Genomic DNA, 26,346 nt, shown 5'->3' on the forward strand with positions numbered 1-26,346 from the left:
ACGGCTTTACAGTGTCTATCAAAGCCTGCACCCCCCAGTGAGACCCTTCGTGCAGTTTCTCCACCATCCCCCTCATGTCAGCACGGCTCACTACTGGGGTCCCCTCAATTGTAACCCAATGACCTGCTTCCTCCCTGCAACCTTCCCTTTCCAGCAGCACCTCGTCCAACTTCCCCGGCGCCCAAGCCGGAGGTTCTTCTATCTGGGGGATTGCAATCATGATGGCAATGGGGACACCCTCCACTGCCTCCTTTGCTACTTGATCAGCAAGTCGGTTCCCTCTTGCCTCCATCGAGTCCCCCTTCTGATGTCCCATTACATGCACCACTGCAATCCTGTCGGGTTCTTGAAGCGCTTCCATCATCCCCTCTATCAGTTGCCGAGCTTTCACCTCCTTCCCAGCAGTTGTGAGTAAACCCCGTTCCAGCCAAATTTTCCTGAAAGTGTGCACTACTCCCCAGGCGTATCGCGAGTCTGTGTAGACGGTGAGGGACACTCCCTTTCCCAACTCTAGTGCCCGTTTCAAAGCGTGCACTTCACACAGCTGAGCCGACCAGTCCGCTGGTAGTGCCCCCTTCTCTATTGTCTCTCCCTCCGCCGTCACTATTGCATATCCTGACTTCCTTTGTCCCTGCTCTACTCGGCTAGACCCATCCACAAACCAGACCTCACCCTCCTCCAGCGGTACCTCCTGCAGGTCCTCCCGGGTCTTTGTTTGCAGCTGCAACAGGGTGGAGCACTCGTGCTCCGCTGGCTCCCATTCTTTCCGCTCCCCCGCAAGAAACTCCGCTGGGTTCAAATTCCTGTCTGTTCCTACCACCACATCAGGACTTATCCGGGGAACTGTCTCATATTTCAACATCCTCCCTTCTGTCATCCAAGCAGCCGCCTGCTGACTAAGCACACTTAAGATCTGATGGGGTGAATGGACAATCACGGGGCTCCCAAAAGTGAGTTTTTTCCCTTCTGTCACTAACACAGCAGCGGCAGCCACTGCCTGCACACAAGTCGGCCATCCCCTCACCACCGGTTCTAGGGCTTTGCTCAGGAAGGCCACTGGTTGATATTTCCCAGCCCGTCTCTGAGTCAGTACTCCAATGGCGGTTCCCCCATGGGCTGTAACGTACAGGTGAAAGGGGAGGGCCAGGTTCGGTAGAGCCAGAGCCGGGGCCGTCACCAGGCTCCTTCGTAATTCTCCCCACTTCTCTGTGTCCCCGTCTGTCCATTCTACCCTGTCAGATGATCCTTTCAACTTCTCATACAGAAACTGAGCCTTGCTCATGTACTCATCTAACCATAGCCGGCAATATCCTACTAGACCCAGAAACCGCCGCACCTCTGTTTTAGTATGAGGGGGCTTCAACTGCATTATCCCCTGTATCCGAGAAGGATCATTCAACTTCTCGCCCTTCCGGAGTACATGTCCTAAATACTTGACCTCCCTTTCCACAAATTGGACCTTCCCTTTTGACACCTTCAATCCTTCCTCAGCCAACCAGTTCAATAAAGCCACTGAGTCTTCTCTCACCTTTACTTCCTTCTCTCCAGACACCAACAAATCATCCACATACTGCAGCACCCGAGAACCCCCAGGGGCCCGGAACCCCTGGAGTTTCTCTTCCAATGCCTGTCCAAACAAGAGGGGGCTCTCGGTGTACCCCTGGGGCAGCACCATCCATCTCAGTTGTTGCTTCCTCCCAGTCTCCGGATCTTCCCACTCAAAAGCGAACAGATCCCTACTTTCCTCTGCCAGAGGGCATGATCAAAAAGCATCCTTCAAGTCTATCACCGTGAACCACTGATCCCCGAGAGGGATCTTCCCCATCAAAGTGTAGGGGTCAGGCACTACCGGGGTCCGGGCCAAGACCAAATCGTTGACCCTCCTCAGATCCTGCACCAGCCTGTAACTATTGTCCTTCTTCTTCACAGCTAAGATAGGGGAGCTGAAGGGGGACATAGCCGGTTCCAACAGCCCTTGCCGCCTCAGCCCATCTATGATGGGCTTCAGCCCACGCCTCCCATCCCGGGACAGCGGGTATTGGGCTTGCCGCAAACCCGTCACCCCCAGTTTCAAGGGGATGCTAATTGGGGCGATGCAAAACCGACCCGCCCCCCCTTCTCCTGCCCATATCTCAGGGTTCACAACCTCCACGTCCGCCTCCCGCAACAAACACATCCTTTCTGCCTGTTCCACATTCCACAACTCCACTCCTAGACTACCCATTAGATCCCTTCCCAGCAAGTTCACTCCCGCCTGTGGGATCAGTAACACATCTGCAGTTACCTCCTTCCCATTCCACTCCAGTCTCACTCCCTCCAGTACGTCTGCCTTGACCGGAGAGCCTCCCACCCCAATCACCGATACCGACGCACCCCGGGATTTCGCAATCCCTGGGATCGGTTGGCACAGCGATGTTCGAGAGGCTCCGGTATCCATGAGGAACTGCCGTTCCTCGCCGGTGGGACCCACCGTGATGTTTACCGAGGGTTCCCCGTGGGTCCCGGTTGGGGAACCATGACCCCCCTAGTTGTACAGGGGGAAACTCCTCTCACCCATGGGGCAATCCACCTGGCAGTCCCGAGCAAAGTGTCCTACCCGCCCGCAGCGGAAACAACCTTGCCTATCCCCAGTCCACCTCTTCCTTCTGGGGTCGATGCCACCTTTCCGGGGCCAAGGTCCCCGGACCAGATGGGGAGAAGGTCGCGCCTCCCTCAGTCCCTCCCCCTTCGTCTCATTCTTGGCCGCCGCCTGAACGGCTGCCATCATCATTTGAGTTTTCTGCCTGGTCTTCACCTCCTCCCTCCCCACATAGGTCTGTTGAGCAATCCTTAGGAGTTCCCCTATCCCCTGTTCGGTCCAACCCTCCTGTTTTTGTATCTTCTTCTGAATGTCTGGCCACGCTTTGGTGACGAACTGCATTTTTAACAAGGTCTCAAAGGCTGGGGTGTCCGGAGTCACGCCCGAGAATTTGGTCAGGCCAACCCGGATCCTCTCACAAAAATCTCCGGGCGATTCATCCTTCCCCTGGGTTACCTCAAAAGCCTTGGTCAAATTCTTCCCCTGGGGCACTGCTGTTCGGATGCCCTCCAAAATCATCTCTTTCATGTCTCTCATGTTCTGCCGGTGTGCAGCATTATTGGGATCCCAATTTGGGTCCGCCAGAGGGAATTTAGTATCTGCGGCCGGGGCATTTGGGACATTTGCATTCCTTCGCTCCCAAGCCCCGAGCGCAGCTCGCCGAATCTGGCCCCTCTCTTCTGGCGTATAGAGGTGGGCTAAAATGTAATTCAGTTCCCCCCAGGAGTATTCCACCGGGCCGAGAAAAAGTTCCAATTGTTCGGCCGCGGTATGGGCGTTCTCTTGCATACGAGGGAGGGTCTTTTTTAATTCCCTCAACTCACCGGGTTTGATGGGAACCGTTACGTAACTGGTGACGGCCACCCCCTGTGCGTTCGTTCCGTTCGGGACCTCCCGGACGGGGAAGGCACTGGCCGACCTTAGAATAAAGAGCAAGTTCTGAATGTCTTGGTTCAGCTGGTCCAGCTCTTTCCGCAGCCCGGGATAGGGTGGGGGCGCCGGAGGGGGAGCGGTAGGAGGAGGAGGAGGAGGTGGCGGCCCCCATTGGGGTCCAGTCAGCCAGAGGTCGTCCTCATCCTCCTGTTCTTTTTGGACAAAAATTTTGGCTAACTTGGGTCGAGGCCCCTCCCAATGAACATGGAACCAGACTTCCACATAGGGTTCCTGTGTTAACATTTTATGTTCCACAATGTAGTTTTTTAGTTGGGTCACCCAGTAATTACTGGGGATTCCAAGAGTATCCCAATGGTAGGGGAATTCGGGGTCCACTAGTGGATATTTTGGCCATTCTTTAGTGCACAAAGTTATCATGGTTGGTTTTTCCAGACCCCTGGTGAATGGACACAACCAGGGTGTCTCCCATTGTTGCAACAATTGTCCTAATGGAGAATCCGTGGGGATTCCCCCTACTGCGTTTTTCCCACTGGCCCCTGGCCTTACACTCTTACTCTGCGCCTTATCCATCCTTCCTGACTACGTTTCCCACCTTACAGAAGGTCCCGGACTCTTCTGTCCCCTTGCGGCGTCCAACGCCTCGTAACCACGCTAATCTCCCCGAGATTATGGGTAGGTTGTACTCACCAGACCTCCCAGAGGTCCCCTCGTCGGCCGACTTCCTCTTTACTTCTCTCTGACTGGCAACTGGAGTCCCGTCCCGGACCCGACTCCGGGGAAAACGGGAGACACCTCAACGGGGTGTTACGGCCGATTACTCACCGGTTCCCCACAGTCCGGTCCACATCGAGGACTCCTGCCTGGCTCGCCAATTTTGTCAGAAAACGACAGACACGGGTTCAGTTGTCCAGTAGACAGAAGTTTTTATTAGGCACGTTTGCAAAGGTGGGTCCCTCCCGCAGCAATGGAGGAACCCCGAAACAAGGTCTGACAGGTTTTTTATACCCCCTATCTGTCCTCCCGCTCCTATGAGGGCTTGGCTCACAATCTCACCTTTTTTACCGCCCCGGAGCGCCGCTAATTAACCGCAAAACCACAGACATTCCACTTTCCAAATCCAATCAGCGCAATACACATTAAAATACCCACTTGACCCAACAGCCGCCCCCTGCCGTTTCTCTTCACTCTGGTGCGAACGTGCCTCTTGCCTGCAGTCTTTCCTCCCTCCTGCCGTCCCTCTCCACTCTGGTGCGAGTGTGCCTTCTGCCCATCCTCCCTCCTGCCGCCCCCCCCAAGGCTGCCCCATGGCGCACAGCGCTCTCCCCTAGCAAACATGGTTCGTTTGAGGCCCTCACTTCTCCCTGCCTTCTCACACTTGGGACCCATCCCCGGGACAGTCCACGGACAGCCCGACCATGGCTCCCACCCCACGCCCCGGATCCCCTCCCAAGTCGGAGTGGTCACCTTACGAGACATCAACGATCCCACACGGGGGAGAAACCATATACATGCCTGCAGTGTGGAAGACAGTTCAGTGGACGTTCAAACCTTATGAATCACGTAAGAAGCCACACGGGGGAGAAACCATATATATGTACCGAGTGTGGAAAGAGCTTCCGTGACAATAGTGTCCTAGTTTGCCATAAAAGGATCCACACAGGAGAAAAGCCATACAAATGCATGGAGTGTGGGAAGAACTTCAGGCGGAATTGTCACCTTCTGAAACATGGAAGAATTCACACAGGAGAGAAACCATATCAATGTCTGGAGTGTGGAAAGAACTTCCGTCAGAAAGGTGGCCTTTTGCAACATAAAAGAATTCACACAGGGGAGAAACCATATAAGTGCAAGGAATGTGGAAAGTGTTTCAATTGCAGCAGTTACTTTATTTGCCATAAAAGGATTCATACAGGAGAGAAGCCTTATAAATGCTTGGAGTGTGGAAAGAGTTTTAATAAAAGTAGTTGTCTTACATCTCATAAAAGAAGGCACACAGGAGAGAAGCCATATAAATGCAGAGAGCGTGGAAAGAGATTTTCGTCTAACTTTGTCCTCAGGTATCATCAACGAACCCTTACTGGGGAGAAACGATATAAATGCTTGAAGTGTGGAAAACGGTTCACTAGATGTTTAAACCTTAGAATCCATGTAAGAATTCACACGGGGGAGAAACCATATAGGTGTCCGGAGTGTGGAAAGAGCTTCCGCGCGTACGGTGACTTTATTCGCCATAAAAGGATCCACACAGGAGAAAAGCCATACAAATGCCTGGAATGTGGAAAGAGCTTCACTCAGAACGGAAACCTTATTACACATAAAAGGATTCACACAGGAGAGAAACCATACAAATGCACAGAGTGTGGGAAAAGCTTCAGCCGCAAAAGTCACCTTTCAAAACATGAAAGAATCCACACAAGAGAGAAACCATAACAAGTACGTGGACTGTAGAGTAACAGTCATTTGGAAGAGTAGCATTATGAGACATAAAGGAATCCATGTGGGAGAACTCTGAAAATGCCATGTGTGGGACAAGATTCAACAGGGGCACTACCCTTATGTCCCATAAGAGGTCTCATTTTGGGAGGAATGCCTGGACTGTGGAGAAAGGTTCAGGACCAGCAGTGGAATAGACTTGGTAAAGAAAAGTGTTGAATGGAATATCTGAAGGAGGAGAAAAGATTGAAAGAGCCCCAAAGAGAAATGCTGTCAAATACCATACAGTTGCAGCGATGGTGTCAGGAATGTTCAGGCTGAAAATGAGCTAAGGTTGCCAAAGGATATTCAGAAAAAGGGCTAATAGACAAAAATGACCCATCAGAATAGCTGGTGCCCTGTGGATTTGACCAAAAGCAGGAAAACTAGAACTACATTTTTATTTTCCTCAGTCTTCTTCACTAAGGAAATATGAGTCCCGCCCTATGTTGTGGGACCCAATGTAGGGTCATGTATTTCCCCAGTTTAAGAGATTTCAGCTGGCATTGTTGTGTTGGAGGCCAATGGGGTTTATCAGAGAGTTAAAGTTAAGTCTCTTGAAAACAGATTGAAGCTGGTGGGAATGTTTAGCCTTGTAAAAAAATTAACTAAGAGGGATATAATAGCCCTGTGAAAACATTTGATGAGTGTCCCATAGAAGAAAGGAAAGGCTTGTTCCAGATTGTCCTGCAGTGCAGAACCTGGTTGGATGTTACAAATGTTTTATGATAATAGTGGTGAAACTGCCAGTAATGAGTACCTCAGCCCACTCCTGCCCCCACCTTAATTAAAACAGGAACATAATTCCTCTTCTCCAAAAACCAACTTTTGGACAACTCTGTCATACGTTTGCTACAGTCTTGTCCCTTAATTTAAGAAAATAAAAAAATTGGAAAAATTTTTCCCTTTCCAATGGAGCACGCTACTGCTATATCTTTTGTCAGTAAAAGTATAGATGAATTTCCCCCTCTTTCTCTTTTCCTGCAACTCCAGATAGAGGTGAGCTGCTTCAGATTAGTGTGGCGTTTTCCTCGTTTTTCAAAGACATATAAAGATGGAACATTGAATGTGAATAGAATGAAGCCACATTTTTGGAAACTTGAAACCATAAAGCGAAGAGGGAGCACACTGAACTAAGCGAGCAGAATTGGATCAGGTTGGGCAACTTCAAATTCAGTGATATATGAAATACTATTCAGAGCATGAGACCATCCAAAGCAGTCGGGTGGCTATGATACTCAGAAAGGACTTTGCTGACTCTGGGCTTGTGCATAAATGGGGTTTGTTTGTGATCGTTTGCCATCTGGACAAAGCCACATTGCCACCATCTCAGATTGGTGGCTGCAGCCCAGTTGTGATTTCGCATTCCTGACTCTGGCTCTGGGGGTTCATCTGCTCCCCACCTTTTTGTGTTTCCTCACACTTTGACAAATGTGCTAGCTGTTGTTCTTTGTTTGCCTGACTGCATTCCTCAGAGGTGTTCTTCCCTCTTCAGACCATGGGGCATTTCTTATGGGAAGAAGGAGAGCTGCCCATATTTAGCGGGCAGGAAAATAAGAGTGAAGAAAAGGTCCTGGAGCATCAGGAGTTGTGATGCCATTGGACAAGGCAGCAGCCTCCTTGATGCAAGCAGGACCTGACCAAAAGAAGCGTCTCCACAACTCCTTATTTGGGGAAAAGGCTTTAGTTCTTCTGTGGGAGTAGACAGAAGCTGGTGGGGGAGAGGCTGGAAGAAAGTGGGATTTAACATCTCCCCTCCGCCTGAAGTCTTCTCGTGTAGATTTCCCTATCAGTGATGCTTTTTAGTCCATGACTGTGCATTGAGCAGTTCCCTGTATTTCTCTCTCTTGCCACTGAATTTTTGATACGTAATTACTCAAGTTTAAAAATAAAAGTTTCGTCTTAATTTATTTCTCCATTACACTTAGATATTGAAAGAAAAAAGGAAAATAATATTGATACAGACAGAGCTATAAGGGAATATACAACACACAGGGAAAAAGAGGGAAAAAACAGTATGTGTGATAAAATACATGCGGATAACTAAGAAGTCCTGAATAACCAGCTGACCTAAAGTATCACGGCTAATATGTTCTATACACTGTTAATGAGCCACAGCAATACTATAGAGATGTCATACCCAATTTCTAGTTAATTCATGTCTCTATGAAGCAGAAAGTGTATTTCATTAGGACAGTGGTGTTCCTACATGGAAGTCCTGGAAAAAACTTACGTATGGGGCAATGGCCTCATGTAACATCTGCCTCTGCTGGGAGAGCTTAAGGGAAGGTGGGCTGCAGATACCCTTCGGGTAGGCCTGGGATACAGCAGGAGAAGGAGGGGAGGCTCCGGTTTTGTCGGCATCCCCGTTTGAGGCAGGTTTTAGAGCCGGCCTTCAATCCCATGGCTGCCAAAAGGCACCTGGTGTGGTTTCTACTGGTCCCCTCAAGGCGCTAAATTAAGTTTTGATTTCCTGGTTGCTTTGAGGTGGTTTCCTGACTATTATGGGAACAGTTTGAGTGCGAGAGACCAATATTTTCCCATGGGTCAAAGAGAGAAGAAGGTGAAATGTGCAACTAACCCTTTTCCCATTGTGCACCATGCAGTTGGGAGCATTTCCTTGCTGGGGCATAGTAAGATATTCAGCATGTGGAGCAGGGAACTCCGTGTTCTGGAGAAGTAGCACATCTTCACCACAGACTGCCAGGGCTGGGAGGGCTATTGGGGGTCTTCTAGTCCCTTCAAATCCCTGCGCAGGACAGGAGCCCTCAGTCGTCCCAGAGAAATGCCCGTCCGACCTTGGATCCAGAGGCTGCAGTGAGGGAGCCCTGCGACTCCAGGCAGCAGGCCCTTCCAGGGCTCAATGGCGCTGGCAGGCAGGAAGGTCCTCAGTCTGCTCCTGCGTCTCCCAACTTTCCATTTTCTCGGAAAGAAAAAGATGGAAACAATAAGGGAGGCATGGAGGGGGACACCTACGAGGATCTGCAACTGTCTGTCCTTGGCTTGGCTCACAATCTCACCTTTTTTACCGCCCTGGAGCGCCGCTAATTAACCGCAAAACCGCAGACATTCCACTTTCCGAATCCAATCAGCGCAATACACATTCCAATCCCCACTTGACCCGACAGCCGCCCCCTGCCGTTTCTCTTCACTCTGGTGCGAACGTGCCTCTTGCCTGCAGTCTTTCCTCCCTCCTGCCGTCCCTCTCCACTCTGGTGCGAGTGTGCCTTCTGCCCATCCTCCCTCCTGCCGCCCCCCCCAAGGCTGCCCCATGGTGCACAGCGCTCTCCCCTAGCAAACATGGCTTCTCCCTGCCTTCTCACACAACTTTCCATTTTCTCAAAAAGAAAAAGATGGAAACAATAAGGGAGGCGTGGAGGGGGACACCTAGGAGGACCTGCAACTCTCTGTCCTTGGACGCCTGGGAGGAGCAGCAGCAGCACCACCCTTGGGACCCATCCCCGGGACAGCCCACGGACAGCCCGACCATGGCTCCCACCCCACGCCCCGGATCCCCTCCCAAGGCTGCTTGAGCTCCTCTCCGCACCGCCAGTCCCTTGAAGGATCCCCGGGAATCCCGGCACAATCTGTGATGGAATGGAATTATGGAGGCCAGGCTCAGGGAGATAAGCGTTTTCTTAGTTCTCCGCGAGGGCGTGGGAACTACGAGAGGATGAGGCTGGCCCTTCCCTGAGGAATGCAGGGTGGAGTGGCTGGCTGGCCGGCTGGCTTGGGAGCTGGGGTTTCGGTCTGGGGAGATTCTTGCTAGAGGTTGTAGCTAAGAAACATAGCTGAACTGATTTTGCATTGTCTCTTGGAGTTCTTTGGGCTAAAGCTGACGTCAGTCTCCCCAGACCGAAACCCCAGCTCCCCAGCCAGCCAGCCCACCGTGCATTCCTCAGGGAGGGGCCAGCCTCATCCTCTCGTAGTTCCCACGGCCTCGCGGAGAACTAAGAAAACGCTTATCTCGCTGAGCCTGGCCTTCCTAGTTCCATTCCATCACACAATCCCCCCAGCGACAGCTCAATTGCAGACCTGGCAAGTTCCTCCCTTCAGAGTGGGTCGGAGCATGCGCAGAAGAGCTCGGCCGGCACTTGCCTCCTTCAGGAAAGCCTCTCTAGGAAGGAGCGCTCTCTCGCCCGCAGGCCGAGGCTCCCGGGGACGGCGAGGGCGGGGCGCTGCGGCGGGAGCGGAGGGCCGGGAGTGGGTTGCGGCTGCGCTTCCCCGGGGCCGGAGCGCGAGGGAGCGCCAACCCGCCTGCCCCGGAGGCTTCGTTCCCTGCAAGCCGGGAAGGGGATATCGAGGACCTGCTTCCCACAGCGCGAGGGGCCCTTCGCCCAATGCGGCCGGGAAGGAGAGGAGCGGAGTAGGCGCCGCCGGGGAAGCTTGGCCTGAGAGGCCCGCAAGATGGACTGGCCAGGAACAGGGCCAGGGGCGGGAGGCGCAGCCCGAGGCCGTCGTGCCGCGGAGCCCGAGGAGGGAGGGCAGCGCTGGCCCGAGGAGCCCCCCAGCTCAGGCGCCGAGCGCTTCCGAAGGCTGTGCTACCGGGAGTCCCAGGGGCCGCGGGCAGTGTGCAGCCGCCTGCAGCAGCTGTGCCATCAGTGGCTGAAGCCCGACAGGAGCACCAAAGCTCAGGTGGTGGACCTGGTGATCCTGGAGCAGTTCCTGGCCGTCCTGCCCGCGGAGATGGAGAGCTGGGTGCGGGAGTGCGGAGCAGAGACCTGCTCCCAGGCGGTGGCGCTGGCCGAGGGCTTCCTGCTGAGCCAAGCGGAGGAGAAGAGGCGGCAGGTGAGAGGATGGTGATGGTCCTGGGAGGATGCCCGAGGAGGAACAAGGAGTCCTTGTTTCCCGAACTGCCTTGCCCGCCCCCAGTGCGGCTTCTAACGGTAGAAGGGACTTTGGTTTCCCTCCGTTTTCAGGCACAGCGTTGTGTTTGCCCACCCAGGTTATTCCGCAGGAGGAAGGGGGATCCCAAGTGTACGTGGATCTCCGCTTCGAGCTTTGGAGGCAGAGAAGAGTCTCCTCCTCCTCCTCATGTTCAGTTGGTTTCGCTTTTCTTCTTCTTTGATCCTGGCTGTTATTTCAGATGCAGGAGCCCTTGAGGAAAGTGGAAATGGTCTCGGTATCTCCTGAAGGCGGAGAAGCTCTCTCCGGTCTCTCTATGGGGCATCTGTTGGGAAGGATCTCTGAGGAGGATCCAGCTCCTCTTTCTGGTGAATCAGCAACAGCTCAGGTAGGGAAGCTTCATCAGAGCAGGGAAACATGGGGGGCCGGGGGGGGGGGTCTGGTTTTTTCATGAGATTCAGTGCAGATCTGGTTAAGGAGGTCAGGACTCAACAGGTTGGATCTCTTTTCAAGGTGGTTGTATAACAGCAGCTTATCGAAGTGTTATGTTGAGAACTCAAATTCATTCATGGAAACAGTTGAGTATTTAAGTTTTTTGTGCCTGCAGTAGGTTACAGTACTTTATTTAAAATAAAGCCCTTTGCTGTCTTGTGCATGGACAAGAAGAGGAATCCCCTCTTTCATTTACTCACTTTTATTATTAATTTTATTAATATATTAGGAGAGGCAACTATACAACCGGGTAATACGTTATTTCAAAAAGGAGCATTTTCTCTCTTGCAAAACTCATTTTTAGAAAGTTGGAAATCTGGGAGAGAACTTCCTGGGGCTTCTGGTGAGGAACGTTTCCTTTGACTTTCAGGGCTTGGTGTCCTTTGAGGAGGTGGCTGTGTATTTTACGGAGGAGGAGTGGGCGCTGCTGGATCCCAGCCAGAGAGCCTTACACGGGGAAGTCACGCTGGAGAATTCCAGGCATGTGGCCACTCTGGGTAAGGACCTGCTTTGCTTTGGGTTGAATTAATTGTGGAAAGTGTGTGTTATCCAAGCAGTGAGAAAGCAGCTTCTAGCTAGAAGAAGGAAATTCTGGTTTTGTTTTGTTTTGATCCTAACACCGAAGTAAATAAACTGAGATGAAGTAAATAAACAGAGACATTGGTAGATGCTTTACAGGGTCCTTTCTCAACTGAGCTTTTATTCTCTGATCTGAGTGAAGAGCAGATAACCTGAACAGCTTTAGGTGAGTAAGTTACTGTCCTGTACCTCTGTGACATCTGTTCCTTACAACCACCGAGTTTCCTAGGCTGCCTAATAACCAGTAGCGTTTGTCCTACTGGGTGTTTATTCAAAGGGCCTTTTTTGGCTCTGGGTAAATCCGTTGTAAACTCCCTGCAGGGCTGAGAACAAATGGATGGACCGAAAAGAATTAATGAATGAGTTTGAAGCGATCAGAAATTGTATCAATGCATTATTCCAAACCATGGTTCAGATTTTAATTCTAGATTGTTAAATAGATCATAAATAAAAAAAAGAGTAACTAAGAACCAGGAGGGACAGGATAAAGGTAATAATAATAGGTGAACATAGAAGACAAATGAGTAGTATCGATGCATTAGAGTCTCAAATTGAGAATTCCTGTGTAAAATATAATGGAAAGGGCCAGTGAATAGATGTAACCGACTAGAAGAGGAGAAAAAAGAGCATAATATTTTAAAGACCAAGAAGGTAACGCCCCTCCTTTTATTTTTAAAGTAATAATATTATGAATTGGAAAATACAAACTCAAAACAGTTGTGAATTAAGCCAATTGCTCATTGACCAATTGTTCCTTCCTCTTTGTATGCTGAACATGGGTTGAAATTCAGTTTTGGCTTCATAAGAACTACGGAGGGTCTTATCTGAAAGGTTTTCGCATATTATACTTCTACCTTAGATTCAGATTTCTTTTATCTGACCGTTGTCTTGGTAGCAGCTCTTCCTCTTCTCTGCCAAGGTCGTTCCTTCTGCCCATTAAATCACCTCCCTCATCAGCCTCAGTGGTCCCCCCCCCAAATTTCCAGAGAAATCTGAATCTGGGCCATGGGAATGAAATGCAGATGTGGTGGTCCAATGTGGATGGGTTCTCCTGTGCTGCATTCCCAGGAGGCCCTCAGGTGGAGGAAGTGTATGGGGAAAGGGAGACCGTAAAGTCTTTTCCACTTACTATTTTTTCTCTGCCTCAACTCTTCCAGCCTGCCATCTGTGATCACGTAACATTGAAACAGTTCTTCCACATGATTCAGGGTGCTTTGCCTCACCAGCTCTTTTCTCAATATTTCAGCAAGCCCTGTGTAGGATCCAAAGCAGGAGCTTCTGCCTTCCTACAAAGGGAATAATGGACTTGCAGGATGGATGTCAGCCCTTTCAGGTAGACCAGACTAGAAAAACCAAAGTCACACAGGCTAACACTGGTTTTATAGAATAGTAACGGAATCTTGCAAGGTTGAATTCACTTCCTTCCTCCTTCGCTCCCTTTCTCTTTGTGAGAAGTAGGGAGGGGCTTGCCTGAGACGCTTTCTCAGGTTACAGCTCTACCCCAGGCTCGGGTTTCTTTTATCTGACTGTTGTCTTGGTAGAGCCTCTTTCTCCTGTTCCTCAAGGTCATTCCTTCCGTCCATTACAAGTTCTTATCCTTGCCGGAAAAAATTCCTTTTACTTTGTACTTCGACCGTCATATTTTCAGAGATTTTTTTATATTTGTGGGTGACATTCACCTTAGGACAGATCGGGTAGGGATTGATAGATGTCCTTTTCCCTGTCATTTGAAATGCCCTGATGAATTCAGGCTAGGTGCATGACTGTACCCTGTGGGACATTCCCAAAACCTATCTTGTATTTGCTAGGATAAATGTCAAGACATCAGTTGAAGACGTCCACAATTCCTTCATCTTTTAAATTATTTTTTATTTAAATAATAATGTGTGTTGTTTTAATTAGGTAAATACAAAAAAGCGATTAAAGGAATACAGAAAATTAGAAAAGAAGGAAATCAGCTGAAAAAAAGAAGCATGCAAAATGTATGTTGAGGCCATTATTCATTAGAGGCATCCATTGTTGTTGTTCAGTCAAGTTGTGTCTGAATCTTCGTGACCCCGTGAATCATATCGCGCCAGGCCTTCCTGTCCTTCACTGCCTCCCTGAGTTTGCTCAGTTTCATGCTCATTGCTTCAGTGGTGCTATCTAGCCATCTCATCCTCTGCCGTCCTCTTCTCCTTTTGCCTTCAGTCTTTCCCAGCGTCAGGGTCTTTTCCAAAGAGTCCTCTCTTCGCATTAGGTGACCAAAGTATCTGAGCTTGAGCTTCATTATCAATCCTTCCAATGAGCAGTCAGGGTTGATTTCCTTTAAGATTGACTTGTTTGACCTCCTAGCAGTCCAGGGGACTCTCAAGAGTCTTCTCCAGCACCACAGTTCAAAGGCATCAATTCTTTGGCACTCAGCCTTCTTTATGGTCCAGCTCTCACAGCCATACATTGCTACAGGAAAAACCATAGCTTTGATTATGCGGATCTTTGTTGGCAAAGTGATGCCTCTCCTTTTTAATATGCTATCTAGGTTTGCCATAGCTTTCCTCCCAAGGAGCAAACGTCTTTTAATTTCATGGCTGCAGTCTCCGTCTGTGGTGATCTTGGAGCCCAAATAAATGAAGTCTGTTACTGCTTCCATTTCTACCCCTTCTATTTGCCAGGAATTGATGGGTCCAGATGCCATGACCTTAGTTTTTTTGAACGTTGAGTTTCAAGCGAGCTTTTGCACTCTCCTCTTTCACCCTCATCAAGAGGCTCTTTAGTTCTTCTTCACTTTCTGCCATTAGGGTGGTATCATCTGCATATCTGAGGTGGTTGATGTTTCTCCCTGCAATCTTAATTCCAGCTTGTGATTCTTCCAGCCTGGCATTTCTCATGATGTACCCTGCGTATAAGTTAACGAAGCAGAGTGACAGCGTACAGCCTTGTCATACTCCTTTCCCTCTTTTGAACCAGTTGGTTGTTCCGTGATCAGTTCTGCAAACCACTGAATACTGGAGCCATCTGTTTGTCTTTCCAGTGCTGAACAGCAAGTCTTTTGACTATAAGCCCATGTTTTTTCTCCAAAAGCCAACTCCTGTGTGATAAACTTTAAACAACAAAGTTGAATTTAGCCATGTCAGTGCTTCTTACCGAAATGGAAGAGTTGTTGCTACTGTACCAGCCTCCCTGCTACGTACCAACCTTCCTGCCTGAGATCCTTGATTCTGTGGCCGGGTTGGCAGTGGGATTCTGCAGGCTGATGGTGTTGGGGAACTTCAACGTGCCTTCTGTGGACGCAAGGTCAGAGGCATGACAGCCACGGGCCTTCCCAGGCCATGCAGGGCCCGACGCATATCAGTGGTCCTATACCTGACCTGTTTTGTTTTGTTTTGTTTTTGTCTGAGCAGTGGCAAGGTAATGTGCTTTGAGGAGAGATTTCAGTTTCTCCACTGTCACGGTCAGACCACTGTCTGGTAACCCCTCAGTTCTCTGGCGCCACCCCCACCGCAGGGAGGCTGGACCTCTTAGAGTGGTCCGCCCCAGGCAGGCGATGGACCCAAAAGGCTTCCAGAAGGAGCCTGGGGTTCTTCCGGAGGGCCTGCTGCTCGGTCTGACTGAGGCCCTGGTGGGCACCCGGAATGAGAGAGCGGTTGGGGTTTTGGATCGGATTGTGCCTGAGCAGCCTCTCCCCTCCCAGGTATCCCAGAACTCTCCCACATTTCTGGAGGAGCTGAGGGAGATGAAGTGGGAGAAGAGAGCCTAGGGCCCACTGGAGGGAGACAAGGAGCAAACCCAATATAACACGAGTTAGAGCCGCTGTCAAGGCACATGGGACACCTCTGGTCCACGAGCTGCATTGGCTACCAGTATGCTTCCAGTGCAATTCAAGGTGCTGGTGGTTACCTTTAAAGCCGTTCATAGCTTTGGACCAAGCTACGTACAGGTCCTTCTCTCCTCAGTTGTTCCTTCCTGTCCTGCTTGACGTAGACATGCTCCGGGTCCCATTGGCTGAGGAGTGTTGGTGGGCAAGACCTTTTCTTCCGTGGCACCTGGCCTGTGGAACATCATTCCAGCTGAGATTAGGTTCGCCCTGACCCTTGATTTGTGCCTGGGCCTGGAGCCCTGGAAGTGTGATAGAGCCTGTCTCTTGGCTTTTTTGATGGTTATTTTACAATTTCTGGGTGCTTACTGTGTTTATTTCATCTTATGTCTTTTATTTGCTTTTATGTTTTTGATTGTAGCTGCCCAGAGTCACATGTGTGAGATGAGTGGCTGTATAAAGCAAATAAACAAATAGAACAATATATTTAAATAAAGCATTAATTTCACTGCATTTCCAACAGCATAAATGCAAATGAGGTCATTTCTAAAATAGTATGAAAAGGATGTAATCCGAAAATCTTTTGAACATTTTCACATTTTTTAAACATCTCTTCTTTTTTATTGGTTAAGTGAAACATATGAGGAAGAAAACAAAAAGAAAAGAAAAGGGTACATATACATATACATACTTAAGGGATTTTGGGAAAACATAAAGCAAAACAAACATTTAAAAATCTATATATATTAAAAGGGCACTCTGGTAGCCCCCCGTTTTTCTCACTGCCACTAATTGCTACTTGAATAATTTTATACTTTGGACTTTATTGCTCATTTCTGCTTTGGACATTTTAATTATATTATTTTTCTGTTATAATAATAGTTTATTGAAATTTTAAATTACAAGGTTAAAAGTCAGAAATGAAAAAGAAAATGAAAAATACAAATTATAGGAAAAAGAAAAAGAAAACGTGAGATAAAGTAAAGGCAAAGAAGAAAGATATGAAAAATAGATAGCTTCCAATCTATATCTGGTCTTGAGAATAGTAAGAGTGTTATAAGTGCTAGTTAATGCATTAAATAGGAATAATTCTTTGTCAAAACAAATCCAAATAAATTTATAATCTAATGTTCAAATCCCCATGTAAGCTTTGCCCCCCTGCATTTTGCAAATAGTCCATCAATGGTTTCCATTCCTTAAGGTAATAATGATTTGATTTTTCTTTTAATAAAGAAGTCAGTTTATCATTTTCTGCCATTTCCATCAGTTTTAGCAACCATTCTTGTATTGTTGGTAGTGTCTGGGTTTTCTAAAATTGTGCATACAAAAGTCTTGCTGCGGTAATCATGTATTGAGTAATTCTGATAAGATGCTTTCCGATTTGAAAGTCCATTATCCCGAACAGGAATAGTTCTGGTTTAAATGGAACCTGTATTTGTAGTATGCTCTGCATCAAAGATTGTATTTGAGTCCAAAATTTCTTTGCAATTTTACATGTCCACCACATATGGTAAAACGACCCTTCTTGTTGGTTACATTTCCAACAAATGTTGGAAATTGTCCCATACATCCTTGATAATCTTTGGGGTGTCATGTACCATCGATACATCATTTTATAAAAATGTTCTTTCAGATTATAACATAAAGTAAATTTTAATCCTTTAGGCCACATATTTTCCCATTGCTCCATATGTATATTATATCCAATATTTTTTGTCCATTTAATCATGCATTCTTTAACTTGTTCTTCAACCATTTCTTTTCTCAACAATAATTTATACATTTTTGCTATTAAGTGCTCATCTGTTTCACATAGTTGAGTTTCAGATTCCGATTTATTCTGTTGAAATCCAAATTCTTTTTTATCGATTTTGAATTTTTCTTTATATTGCATATAAGAAAGCCATTGAAAAGTATGTCCTTCTAAAACCAATTGTTCTTTTGATTTGATTTTATATTCTCCTTGTTCTTTTTCTAATAAGTCTTTGTATCTCATCCATTTATTTTTATCTCTTGTTTCAGTTTTATAAAAAGCTTCTTGTATAGAAGTCCACATCGGCATCTTAGGGCATAAAAGTGGTCTGCATTTAATCCAAACTTTTAATAAAGATCTTCTAATATAGTGGTTTTTAAAGTCCACAGTAACTTTAACTTTATCATACCACAAATATCCGTGCCATCCAAATCTCAAATTATAACCTTCCAAATTTAATAATTTTTCATTTCTCAAGGTAATCCATTCTTTAAGCCATACTAAACAGCAAGCTACATTGTACAATTTCAAATCGGGAAGACCCAAACCACCTCTTTCTTTCACATCTTGCAAAATTTTATATTTTATTCTTGGTTTTTTCCCTTGCCATATAAACTTAGAAATGTCGCGTTGCCATTGTTTAAAGGGTGCCTCTGAAGTCAATATTGGAATTGTCTGGAAAAGATAAGGAATTCACGGCAAAATATTCATTTTAATCACCGATATTCTTCCTAATAATGACAATTGTAACTTTTCCCATCGGTCTCAATCTTTTTTAATATCTGTCCAGAGTGGAACATAATTATTCTGAAATAAACCAGCATTCTTAGATGTCAAATATACTCCCAGGTATTTTATTTTTTCTCTATTGTAAATCCAGTTAGTTCATTCAGTTTCTTCTGTTGATAGAAATCCATATTTTTAGTTAAAACCATTGTTTTTTGTATGTTTACTTTGAACCCTGCTAGCAACCCGAAGTCTCTCAATTTTTGCATTAACGATTCAACCCCCTCCAGTGGGTTTTCTAAAGTAATGACTAGGTCATCAGCAAAGGCTCTTAACTTATATTCTTCTTTTTTAACTCTTATTCCCAAAATGTTATCATTTTGTCTAATATCTCTAAGTAATACTTCTAGAACCAATATAAATAATAATCCTTGTCTCATACCTTTTTGAATTTCACATGGTTTAGTAATGTCTCCGTTAATAATTATTTTTGCAGTTTGTGGTGTATATATTGATTTAATGCATTTAACAAAATTTTCCCCAAATTTCATAGAATCCAAAACTTTAAACATAAAAGTCCAATTTAAATTGTCAAAGGCTTTTTCAGAATCCAAAAATATCAAAGCTGCTTGTTTTTCATAATGTTGTTCCAGGTATTCTAATATATCCTAGACATTTCTGATATTATCTCTAATTTTTCTTTTTGGTAAAAATCCTGCTTGATCCTGATGGATAAATTTTACAAGAATATTCTTCATTCTTTCCGCTAAAATTGTTGTAAATATAATTGTTGTTCAATAGAGATATTGGTCTATAATTCTTTGTCAAGTTCAAATCCTGTTGATCTTTTGGAATCAAGGTAATATGGGCTTCTTTCCAAGTTTCTGGCATTACACCTGTGTCCAAAATTGAATTCATAGTCATTTGTAAAGGAAGACAAAGCTCTTCCTCAAAATATTTATAATAAGTCGCTGATAAACCATCTGGGCCAGGGGCTTTTCCACAATTAATTTTCTTAAAGGCAGTTGATATTTCCTCTAATGTGATGGGATCATTAAGTAATTTTCTCTGTTGATCAGTGAGAATAGGTAATTTTTGTTTCGACAAATATTTGTCAATATCATCTGAATGAACATCTTGTTTTTTATATAATGATGAATAATAACAAAAAAAGGCCTCTTGAATGCCTGCATTATCCATTAAAGTCTTCCCCTCGTATTGTATTTTAGAAATTAATCTTTTCTGTCTTTGTTTACGCAATTTATAAGCTAGCCATCTATCTGGTTTATTCGCAGATTCAAAATATTTCTGTTTCGTAAATTTCAATTGAGTTTCTAATTCCTGTATCATTAACATTGAGATTTGTTTTTGTAAAAATTTAATGTGTGTATTCAAAGTCTCATCCAATGGATTGTTTCTCATCTCAATCTCTTTGTTTTTAATTTCATCTAAAATCAATTGCATCTTCTCTTGTTTCTTACTCTTCAACTGTGCATTATATTGAATGAAATAACCTCTCATGTAAGCCTTGCTAGCATCCCAAACAGTCTGTGTGTTAGTGCCTTTATTCATATTCAATTGAAAAAAATCTCTTATCTTTTTTTTACAAGTATCTACTATTTCATTTTTCCGTAAAATTGTCTCATTTAGTCTCCATCGAAATGTACTCTTTTTCCCTTTAATAGTCAACTTAACAGGATTATGGTCTGAAAAAGTCTTAGGTAATATTTCAACTTTAGTAATATCCATCTTCAAAGTTTTAGAAATCAAAAACATATCTTTTCAAGAAAAGGACTTGAATCTCTTGGAATGATATGTATATTCCTTGCAATTTCCGTTTAAAAGTCTCCAAATATCTTGTAAGTCCAACATGTCTTTCAAATCAAAGAATGTTTCGGGTAGTTTTTCTTGTTTAACTCTCAGCCCCTTTGGGAACTGTTTATCTTTCATGGGAGAAATCACCCCATTCCAATCACCCATAAGGCACCAATTCTTGTATTGTAAGTCCATCAATTTATCCATCAAATTTTTATAAAATATCCCTTTGTCAACATTTGGAGCATAGAGTCCAACAACTAATGTTTTGACTCCTTGTATACTAATTTCAACTGCCACATATCTTCCTCCATCATCAGTCAAAATCAATTGTGGATTCAATTTTGATTGTATATACAAAACTACTCCTATATATTATTTTTATTTTTAAAAAGTTTCTCTCTTTCTCCAAAAAACACATTCTCACTGTCTTAGCTTGCCTTGCTGTGTGATATATTTTATATAAGGGAAGCATTCCTATTCTGCTGTGAAATATGCAGACAGTTTTTCCATTGTTGCATATTCCTCATTTGTAGTCCCCAAAACGTCTACTGGTAGCATGTTTCTTAATAAATTATAGTACCTTTCTTTCATTTATGTTCTCTGGGACGATACCTAACAAAAATATTTGTAGTCTTAATTCAAATTTTATTTTTATAATATTATGATATAGTTTTTTATTTGTCCTGTCTCGATACCATATTTAAGTAGCAATCTGTAAATATGTCCTAAGAAATTATCTTTATTCTGTATAACTATTTCAAATTCTGTCATTTTTCTCAGGGTCCCTCCTTCTCTAAAGTTGTTTCTTATTTTTACATTTTGTTCTTGATGCCCCCCTGTTCCTGATGATTTGGTCTTTGGACACCAAAGAGCAGAGTTTTTTCACATATTTCTCATGAAACTAAAATGGGAAATAGTCCAAAGGCAGAACCCTAAGTAAAATGAAAGCTTGGTTTCTTCTAAGCAAAGAAAAAGGAAACCAGCAAAATCTTCAATATGCAGGAATAACATCTGCAGCATTAACTTTTTTTCCTTTCTTTTTTCTTCAAATCAGCTTACAGAGAGGAAGATGAAAATCACAAGGAGTGCAGCGTAGCACTATTCCAGATGATCAAGTCTGAAGAACAAAGGAGTAAGAAAAGCTGCATAAGGAATGGAGGGAAGAAATCTTCTCCTGGATACAGTGAAATTCTTGACCTCCCAACCCAGCAAGTTCACCAAGAAGAAGAGGGAAAGTATCTCGCATGTAGCAAAAGAGACAAAGAGAAATCTGATTTCACTAAACATTGTACAACCCAGACTGAAGAGGAACAGTATGAATATCAAGAGGGTGGGCAAAGTATCGATCCTACCTGCTATCTTGCTTTACATCACCAAGCATACATCAAAGAGGCACCATCTACGTTTATAAATGGTGGGGACAATTTCACTTTGAGTAGCCCTCTTATTTCCCATAAAGAGGAGGAACTGTATCAGTGTGGAAAGGGATTCAGTAAGAAACAGTTACTTATTTTACCACAAAAAAATCCCCCAAGAGAGAAACCGTATAAATGTCTGCAGTGTGAAAAGACGTTTGCTCAGAGAGGTCAACTTTCCATCCATGAAAGGATTCACACAGGTGAGAAACCATATGTATGCCTTGTGTGCGGAAGAAGATTCAGTCGGAGTGGTCACCTTACGAGACATCAACGATCCCACACAGGGGAGAAACCATATACATGCCTGCAGTGTGGGAGACAGTTCAGCGGACGTTCAAACCTTATGAAGCACGTAAGAAGCCACACGGAGGAGAAACCATATATATGTATGGAGTGTGGAAAGAGCTTCCGTGACAACAGTGTCCTAGTTTGCCATAAAAGGATCCACACAGGAGAAAAGCCATACAAATGCTTGGAGTGTGGGAAGAACTTCAGGCAGAACTGTCACCTTGTGAAACATGAAAGAATTCACACAGGAGAGAAACCATATCAATGTCTGGAGTGTGGAAAGAACTTCCGTCAGAAAGGTGGTCTTTTCCGACATAAAAGAATTCACACAGGGGAGAAACCTTATAGGTGCCTGGAGTGTGGAAAAAGCTTTGGTGACAACAGTAGCCTTTTCCGACATAAAAGAATTCACACAGGGGAGAAACCATATTACTGCAAAGAATGTGGAAAGAGTTTCAATTGCAGCAGTTACTTTATTTGTCATAAAAGGATTCATACAGGAGAGAAACCATATAAATGCCTGGAGTGTGGAATGAGTTTTAATAAAAGCAGTTGTCTTACATCTCATAAAAGAAGGCACACAGGAGAGAAGCCATATAAATGCAGAGAGCGTGGAAAGAGATTTTCGTGTAACTTTGACCTCAGATATCATCAACGAACCTTTACTGGGGAGAAATCATATAAATGCTTGAAGTGTGAAAAAAGGTTCAGTAGATGTTCAAACCTTAGAATCCATGTAAGAATTCACACGGGGGAGAAACCATATAGGTGCCCAGAGTGTCGAAAGAGCTTCTGCAAGTACGGTGACTTTATTCGCCATAAAAGGATCCACACAGGAGAAAAACCATACAAATGCCTGGAATGTGGAAAGAGCTTCACTCAGAACGGAAACCTTATTACACATAAAAGGATTCACACAGGAGAGAAACCATACAAATGTACACAGTGTGGGAAAAGCTTCAGCCAGAAAAGTCATCTTTCAAAACATGAAAGAATCCACACATGAGAGAAACCATAACAAGTATGTGGACTGTGGAGTAACAGTCATTTGGAAGAGTAGCATTATGAGACCTAAAGGAATCCATGTGGGAGAACTCTGAAAATGCCATGTGTGGGACAAGATTCAAAAGGGGCACTACCCTTATTTCCCATAAGAGGTCTCATTTTGGGAGGAATGTCTGGACTGTGGAGAAAGGTTCAGGACCAGCAGTGGAATAGACTTGGTAAAGAAAAGTGTTGAATGGAATATCTGAAGGAGGGGAAAAGATTGAAAGAGCCCCAAAGGGAAATGCTGTCAAATACCATACAGTTGCAGCGATGGTGTCAGGAATGTTCAGGCTGAAAATGAGCTAAGGTTGCCAAAGGATATTCAGAAAAAGGGCTAATAGAAAAAAACAACCCATCAGAATACAGTGGGGCAAAAAAGTATTTAGTCAGCCACCAATTGTGCAAGTTCTCCCACTTAAAAAGATGAGAGAGGCCTGTAATTTTCATCATAGGTATACCTCAACTATGAGAGACAAAATGGGGGAAAAAATCCAGAAAATCACATTGTCTGATTTTTAAAGATGAAAATTACAGGCCTCTCTCATCTTTTTAAGTGGGAGAACTTGCACAATTGGTGGCTGATTAAATACTTTTTTGCCCCATTGTAGCTGGTGATCTCTGGATTTGGCCAAAAGCAGGAAAACTACATTATTATTTTCCTCAGTCTTCTTCACCAAGGAAATATGAGTCCCGCCCTATGTTGTGGGACCTAACGTAGGGTCATGTATTTCCCCAGTTTAAGAGATTTCAGCTGAGATTGTTGTATTGGAGGCCAATAGGGTTTATCAGAGAGTTAAAGTTAAGTCTCTTGAAAACAGATTGAAGCTGGTGGGAATGTTTAGCCTTGTAAAAAAATCAACTAAGAGGGATATAATAGCCCTGTGAAAACATCTGATGAGTTTCCCATAGAAGAAAGGAAAGGCTTGTTCCAGATTGTCCTGCAGTGCAGAATATGGTTGGATATTACAAATGTTTTATGATAATAGTGGTGAAACTGCCAGTAATGAGTACCTCAGCCCACTCCTGCCCCCACCTTAATAAAAACAGGAACATAATTCCTCTTCTCCAAAAGCCGACTTTTGGCCAACTCATAAGTTTGCTACAGTCTTGTCCCTTAATTTAAGAAAATAAAAAAATTGGGATTTTTTCCCTTTCCAATGGAGCACGCTACTGCTATATCTTTTGTCAGTAAAAGTGTAGATGAATTTCCCTCTTTCTCTTTTCCTGCAACTCCAAATATTGGTGAGCTGCTTCAGATTAGCGTGGCGTTTTCCTCGTTTTTCAAACATATAAAGATGGAACATTGAATGTGAATAGAATGAAGCCACATTTTTGGAAACTTGAAACCACAAAGCGAAGAGGGAGCACACTGAACTAAGCGAGCAGAATTGGATCAGGTTGGGCAACTTCAAATTCCATGATATATGAAATACTATTCAGAGCATGAGACCATCCAAAGCAGTCGGGTGGCTATGATACTCAGAAAGGACTTTGCTGATTCTGGGCTTGTCCATAAAATGGGGTTTGTTTGCAATCGTTTGCCATCTGGTCAAAGCCACATTGCCACCATCTCAGATTGGTGGCTGCAGCCCAGCTGTGGTTTGGCATTCCTGAGTCTGGCTCTGGGGGTTCGTCTGCTCCCCGACTTTGTGTTTCCTCACACTGACAAATGTGCTGTTGCTCTTTGTTTGCCTGACTGCATTCCTCAGAGGTGTTCTTCCCTCTTCAGACCATGGGGCATTTCTTATGGGAGGAAGGAGAGCTGCCCATATTTAGCGGGCAGGAAAATAAGAGTGATGAAAAGGACTGGAGCATCGGGAGCTGTGATGCCATTGGACAAGGCAGCAGCCTCCTTGATGCAAGCAGGACCTGACCAAAAGAAGCGTCTCCACAACTCCTTATTTGGGGAAAAGGCTTTAGTTCTTCTGTGGGAGTAGACAGAAGCTGGTGGGGGAGAGGCTGGAAGAAAGTGGGATTTAACATCTCCCCTCCGCCTGAGTCTTCTCATGTAGATTTCCCTATCAGTGATGCTTTTTAGTCCATGACTGTGCATTGAGCAGTTCCTTGTATTTCTCTCTCTTGCCACTGAATTTTTGATACGTAATTACTCAAGTTTAAAAATAAAAGTTTCGTCTTAATTTATTTCTCCCTTACACTTAGATATTGAAAGAAAAAAGGAAAATAGTATTGATACAGACAGAGCTATAAGGGAATATACCACACACAGGGAAAAAGAGGGAAAAAACAGTACGTGTGATAAAATACATGTGGATAACTAAGAAGTCCTGAATAACCAGCTGACCTAAAGTATCACGGCTAATATGTTCTATACACTGTTAATGAGCCACAGCAATAGTATAGAGATGTCATACCCAATTTCTAGTTAATTCATGTCTCTATGAAACTGAAAGTATATTTCATTAGGACAGTGGTGTTCCTACATGGAAGTCCTGGAAAAAGCTTACGTATGGGGCAATGGCCTCATGTAACATCTGCCTCTGCTGGGAGAGCTTAAGGGAAGGTGGGCTGCAGATACCCTTCGGGTAGGCCTGGGATACAGCAGGAGAAGGAGGGGAGGCTCCGGTTTTGTCAGCATCCCCGTTTGAGGCAGGTTTTAGAGCCGGCCTTCAATCCCATGGCTACCAAAAGGCACCTGGTGTGGTTTCTACTGGTCCGTTCAAGGCACTAAATTAAGTTTTGATTTCCTGGTTGCTTTGAGGCGGTTTCCTGACTATTATGGGAACAGTTTGAGTGCGAGAGACCAATATTTTCCCATGGATCAAAGAGAGAAGAAGGTGAAATGTGGAACTAACCCTTTTCCCATTGTGCACCATGCAGTTGGGAGCATTTCCTTGCTGGGGCATAGTAAGACATTCAGCATGTGGAGCAGGGAACTCCGTGTTCTGGAGAAGTAGCACATCTTCACCACGGACTGCCAGGGCTGGGAGGGCTATTGGGGGTCTTCTAGTCCCTTCCAATCCCTGCGCAGGACAGGAGCCCTCAGTCGTCCCAGAGAAATGCCCGTCCGACCTTGGATCCAGAGGCTGCAGTGAGGGAGCCCTGCGACTCCAGGCAGCAGGCCCTTCCATGGCTTATTGGCGCTGGCAGGCAGGAAGGTCCTCAGTCTGCTCCTGCGTCTCCCAACTGTCAGAAAACGACAGACACGGGTTCGGTTGTCCAGTAGACAGAAGTTTTTATTGGGCACGTTTGCAAAGGTGGGTCCCTCCCGCAGCAATGGAGGAACCCCGAAGCAAGGTCTGACAGGTTTTTATACCCCCTATCTGTCCTCCCCCTCCTACGAGGGCTTGGCTCACAATCTCACCTTTTTTACCGCCCCGGAGCGCCGCTAATTAACCGCAAAACCGCAGACATTCCACTCAATCAGCGCAATACACATTCCAATCCCCACTTGACCCGACAGCCGCCCCCTGCCGTTTCTCTCCACTCTGGTGCGACTGTGCCTTCTGCCCATCCGCCCCCCCCAAGGCTGCCCCATGGTGCACAGCGCTCTCCCCTAGCAAACATGGTTTGTTTGAGGCCCTCACTTCTCCCTGCCTTCTCACAATCCCCCCTTTTTCTTTTCACGCCTCTGTTGGGCCTCAAACCTGGCTAACAGGATTGCTCCCTCGTCCCGGACCCAGGG

At 45.4% G+C, this 26,346-nt stretch overlaps 2 protein-coding genes and 1 long non-coding RNA gene across 6 annotated transcripts in view; 2 read left to right on the top strand and 1 right to left on the bottom strand.

Annotated features, from left to right (window-relative positions):
* Positions 1 to 4,297, bottom strand: part of LOC148213939 (uncharacterized) — a 36,041-nt gene extending 31,744 nt beyond the window's left edge. Inside the window, exon 1 of the long non-coding RNA XR_015793654.1 lies at positions 4,160 to 4,297. This is a non-coding gene — a long non-coding RNA (uncharacterized LOC148213939). The remainder of the gene's footprint in view (positions 1 to 4,159) is intronic.
* The window catches only part of LOC107326814 (uncharacterized), a 28,249-nt gene extending 20,460 nt beyond the window's left edge, over positions 1 to 7,789 (top strand). Inside the window, exon 5 of the mRNA XM_088129743.1 lies at positions 5,013 to 7,789. Within this exon, the coding sequence (XP_087985869.1) occupies positions 5,013 to 5,902 (890 nt within the window). The 3' untranslated portion in view covers positions 5,903 to 7,789. The remainder of the gene's footprint in view (positions 1 to 5,012) is intronic.
* A 2,317-nt stretch (positions 7,790 to 10,106) lies between these two features.
* Positions 10,107 to 25,255, top strand: LOC148213940 (neurotrophin receptor-interacting factor homolog). Of its 4 annotated transcripts, none has more exons than XM_088129464.1 (4): positions 10,107 to 10,732; positions 11,031 to 11,177; positions 11,652 to 11,778; positions 21,005 to 25,255. In XM_088129464.1, the coding sequence occupies exons 1-4, from the start codon at positions 10,352 to 10,354 to the stop codon at positions 22,660 to 22,662; spliced, it is 2,313 nt and encodes a 770-aa protein (XP_087985590.1). In that variant the 5' UTR covers positions 10,107 to 10,351; the 3' UTR covers positions 22,663 to 25,255. The 4 variants fall into 4 exon arrangements, with proteins under 4 accessions (XP_087985590.1, XP_087985591.1, XP_087985593.1 ...); XM_088129465.1 differs by lacking the exon at positions 21,005 to 25,255 and adding an exon at positions 15,531 to 15,663 and having other exon boundaries at positions 10,121 to 10,732; XM_088129467.1 differs by lacking the exon at positions 21,005 to 25,255 and adding an exon at positions 15,793 to 15,900 and having other exon boundaries at positions 10,123 to 10,732.
* The last annotated feature ends 1,091 nt before the right edge of the window (positions 25,256 to 26,346 follow it).

This window comes from Python bivittatus, unplaced genomic scaffold (assembly GCF_059951505.1).
Source record: "Python bivittatus isolate LINGU-HERP-01145 unplaced genomic scaffold, Pbiv_v1 ctg000810_np1212, whole genome shotgun sequence".
Lineage (NCBI taxonomy): Eukaryota > Metazoa > Chordata > Lepidosauria > Squamata > Pythonidae > Python > Python bivittatus.

Bases quoted from the DNA above. Each gene is read 5' to 3' on its own strand.
- LOC148213940 (XM_088129464.1), top strand. From the start codon at position 10,352: ATGGACTGGCCAGGAACAGGGCCAGGGGCGGGAGGCGCAGCCCGAGGC. The intron at 10,733-11,030 runs GTGAGAGGATGG...CTGTTATTTCAG, and splicing joins CGGAGGAGAAGAGGCGGCAG to ATGCAGGAGCCCTTGAGGAA. The intron at 11,178-11,651 runs GTAGGGAAGCTT...TTTGACTTTCAG, and splicing joins GTGAATCAGCAACAGCTCAG to GGCTTGGTGTCCTTTGAGGA.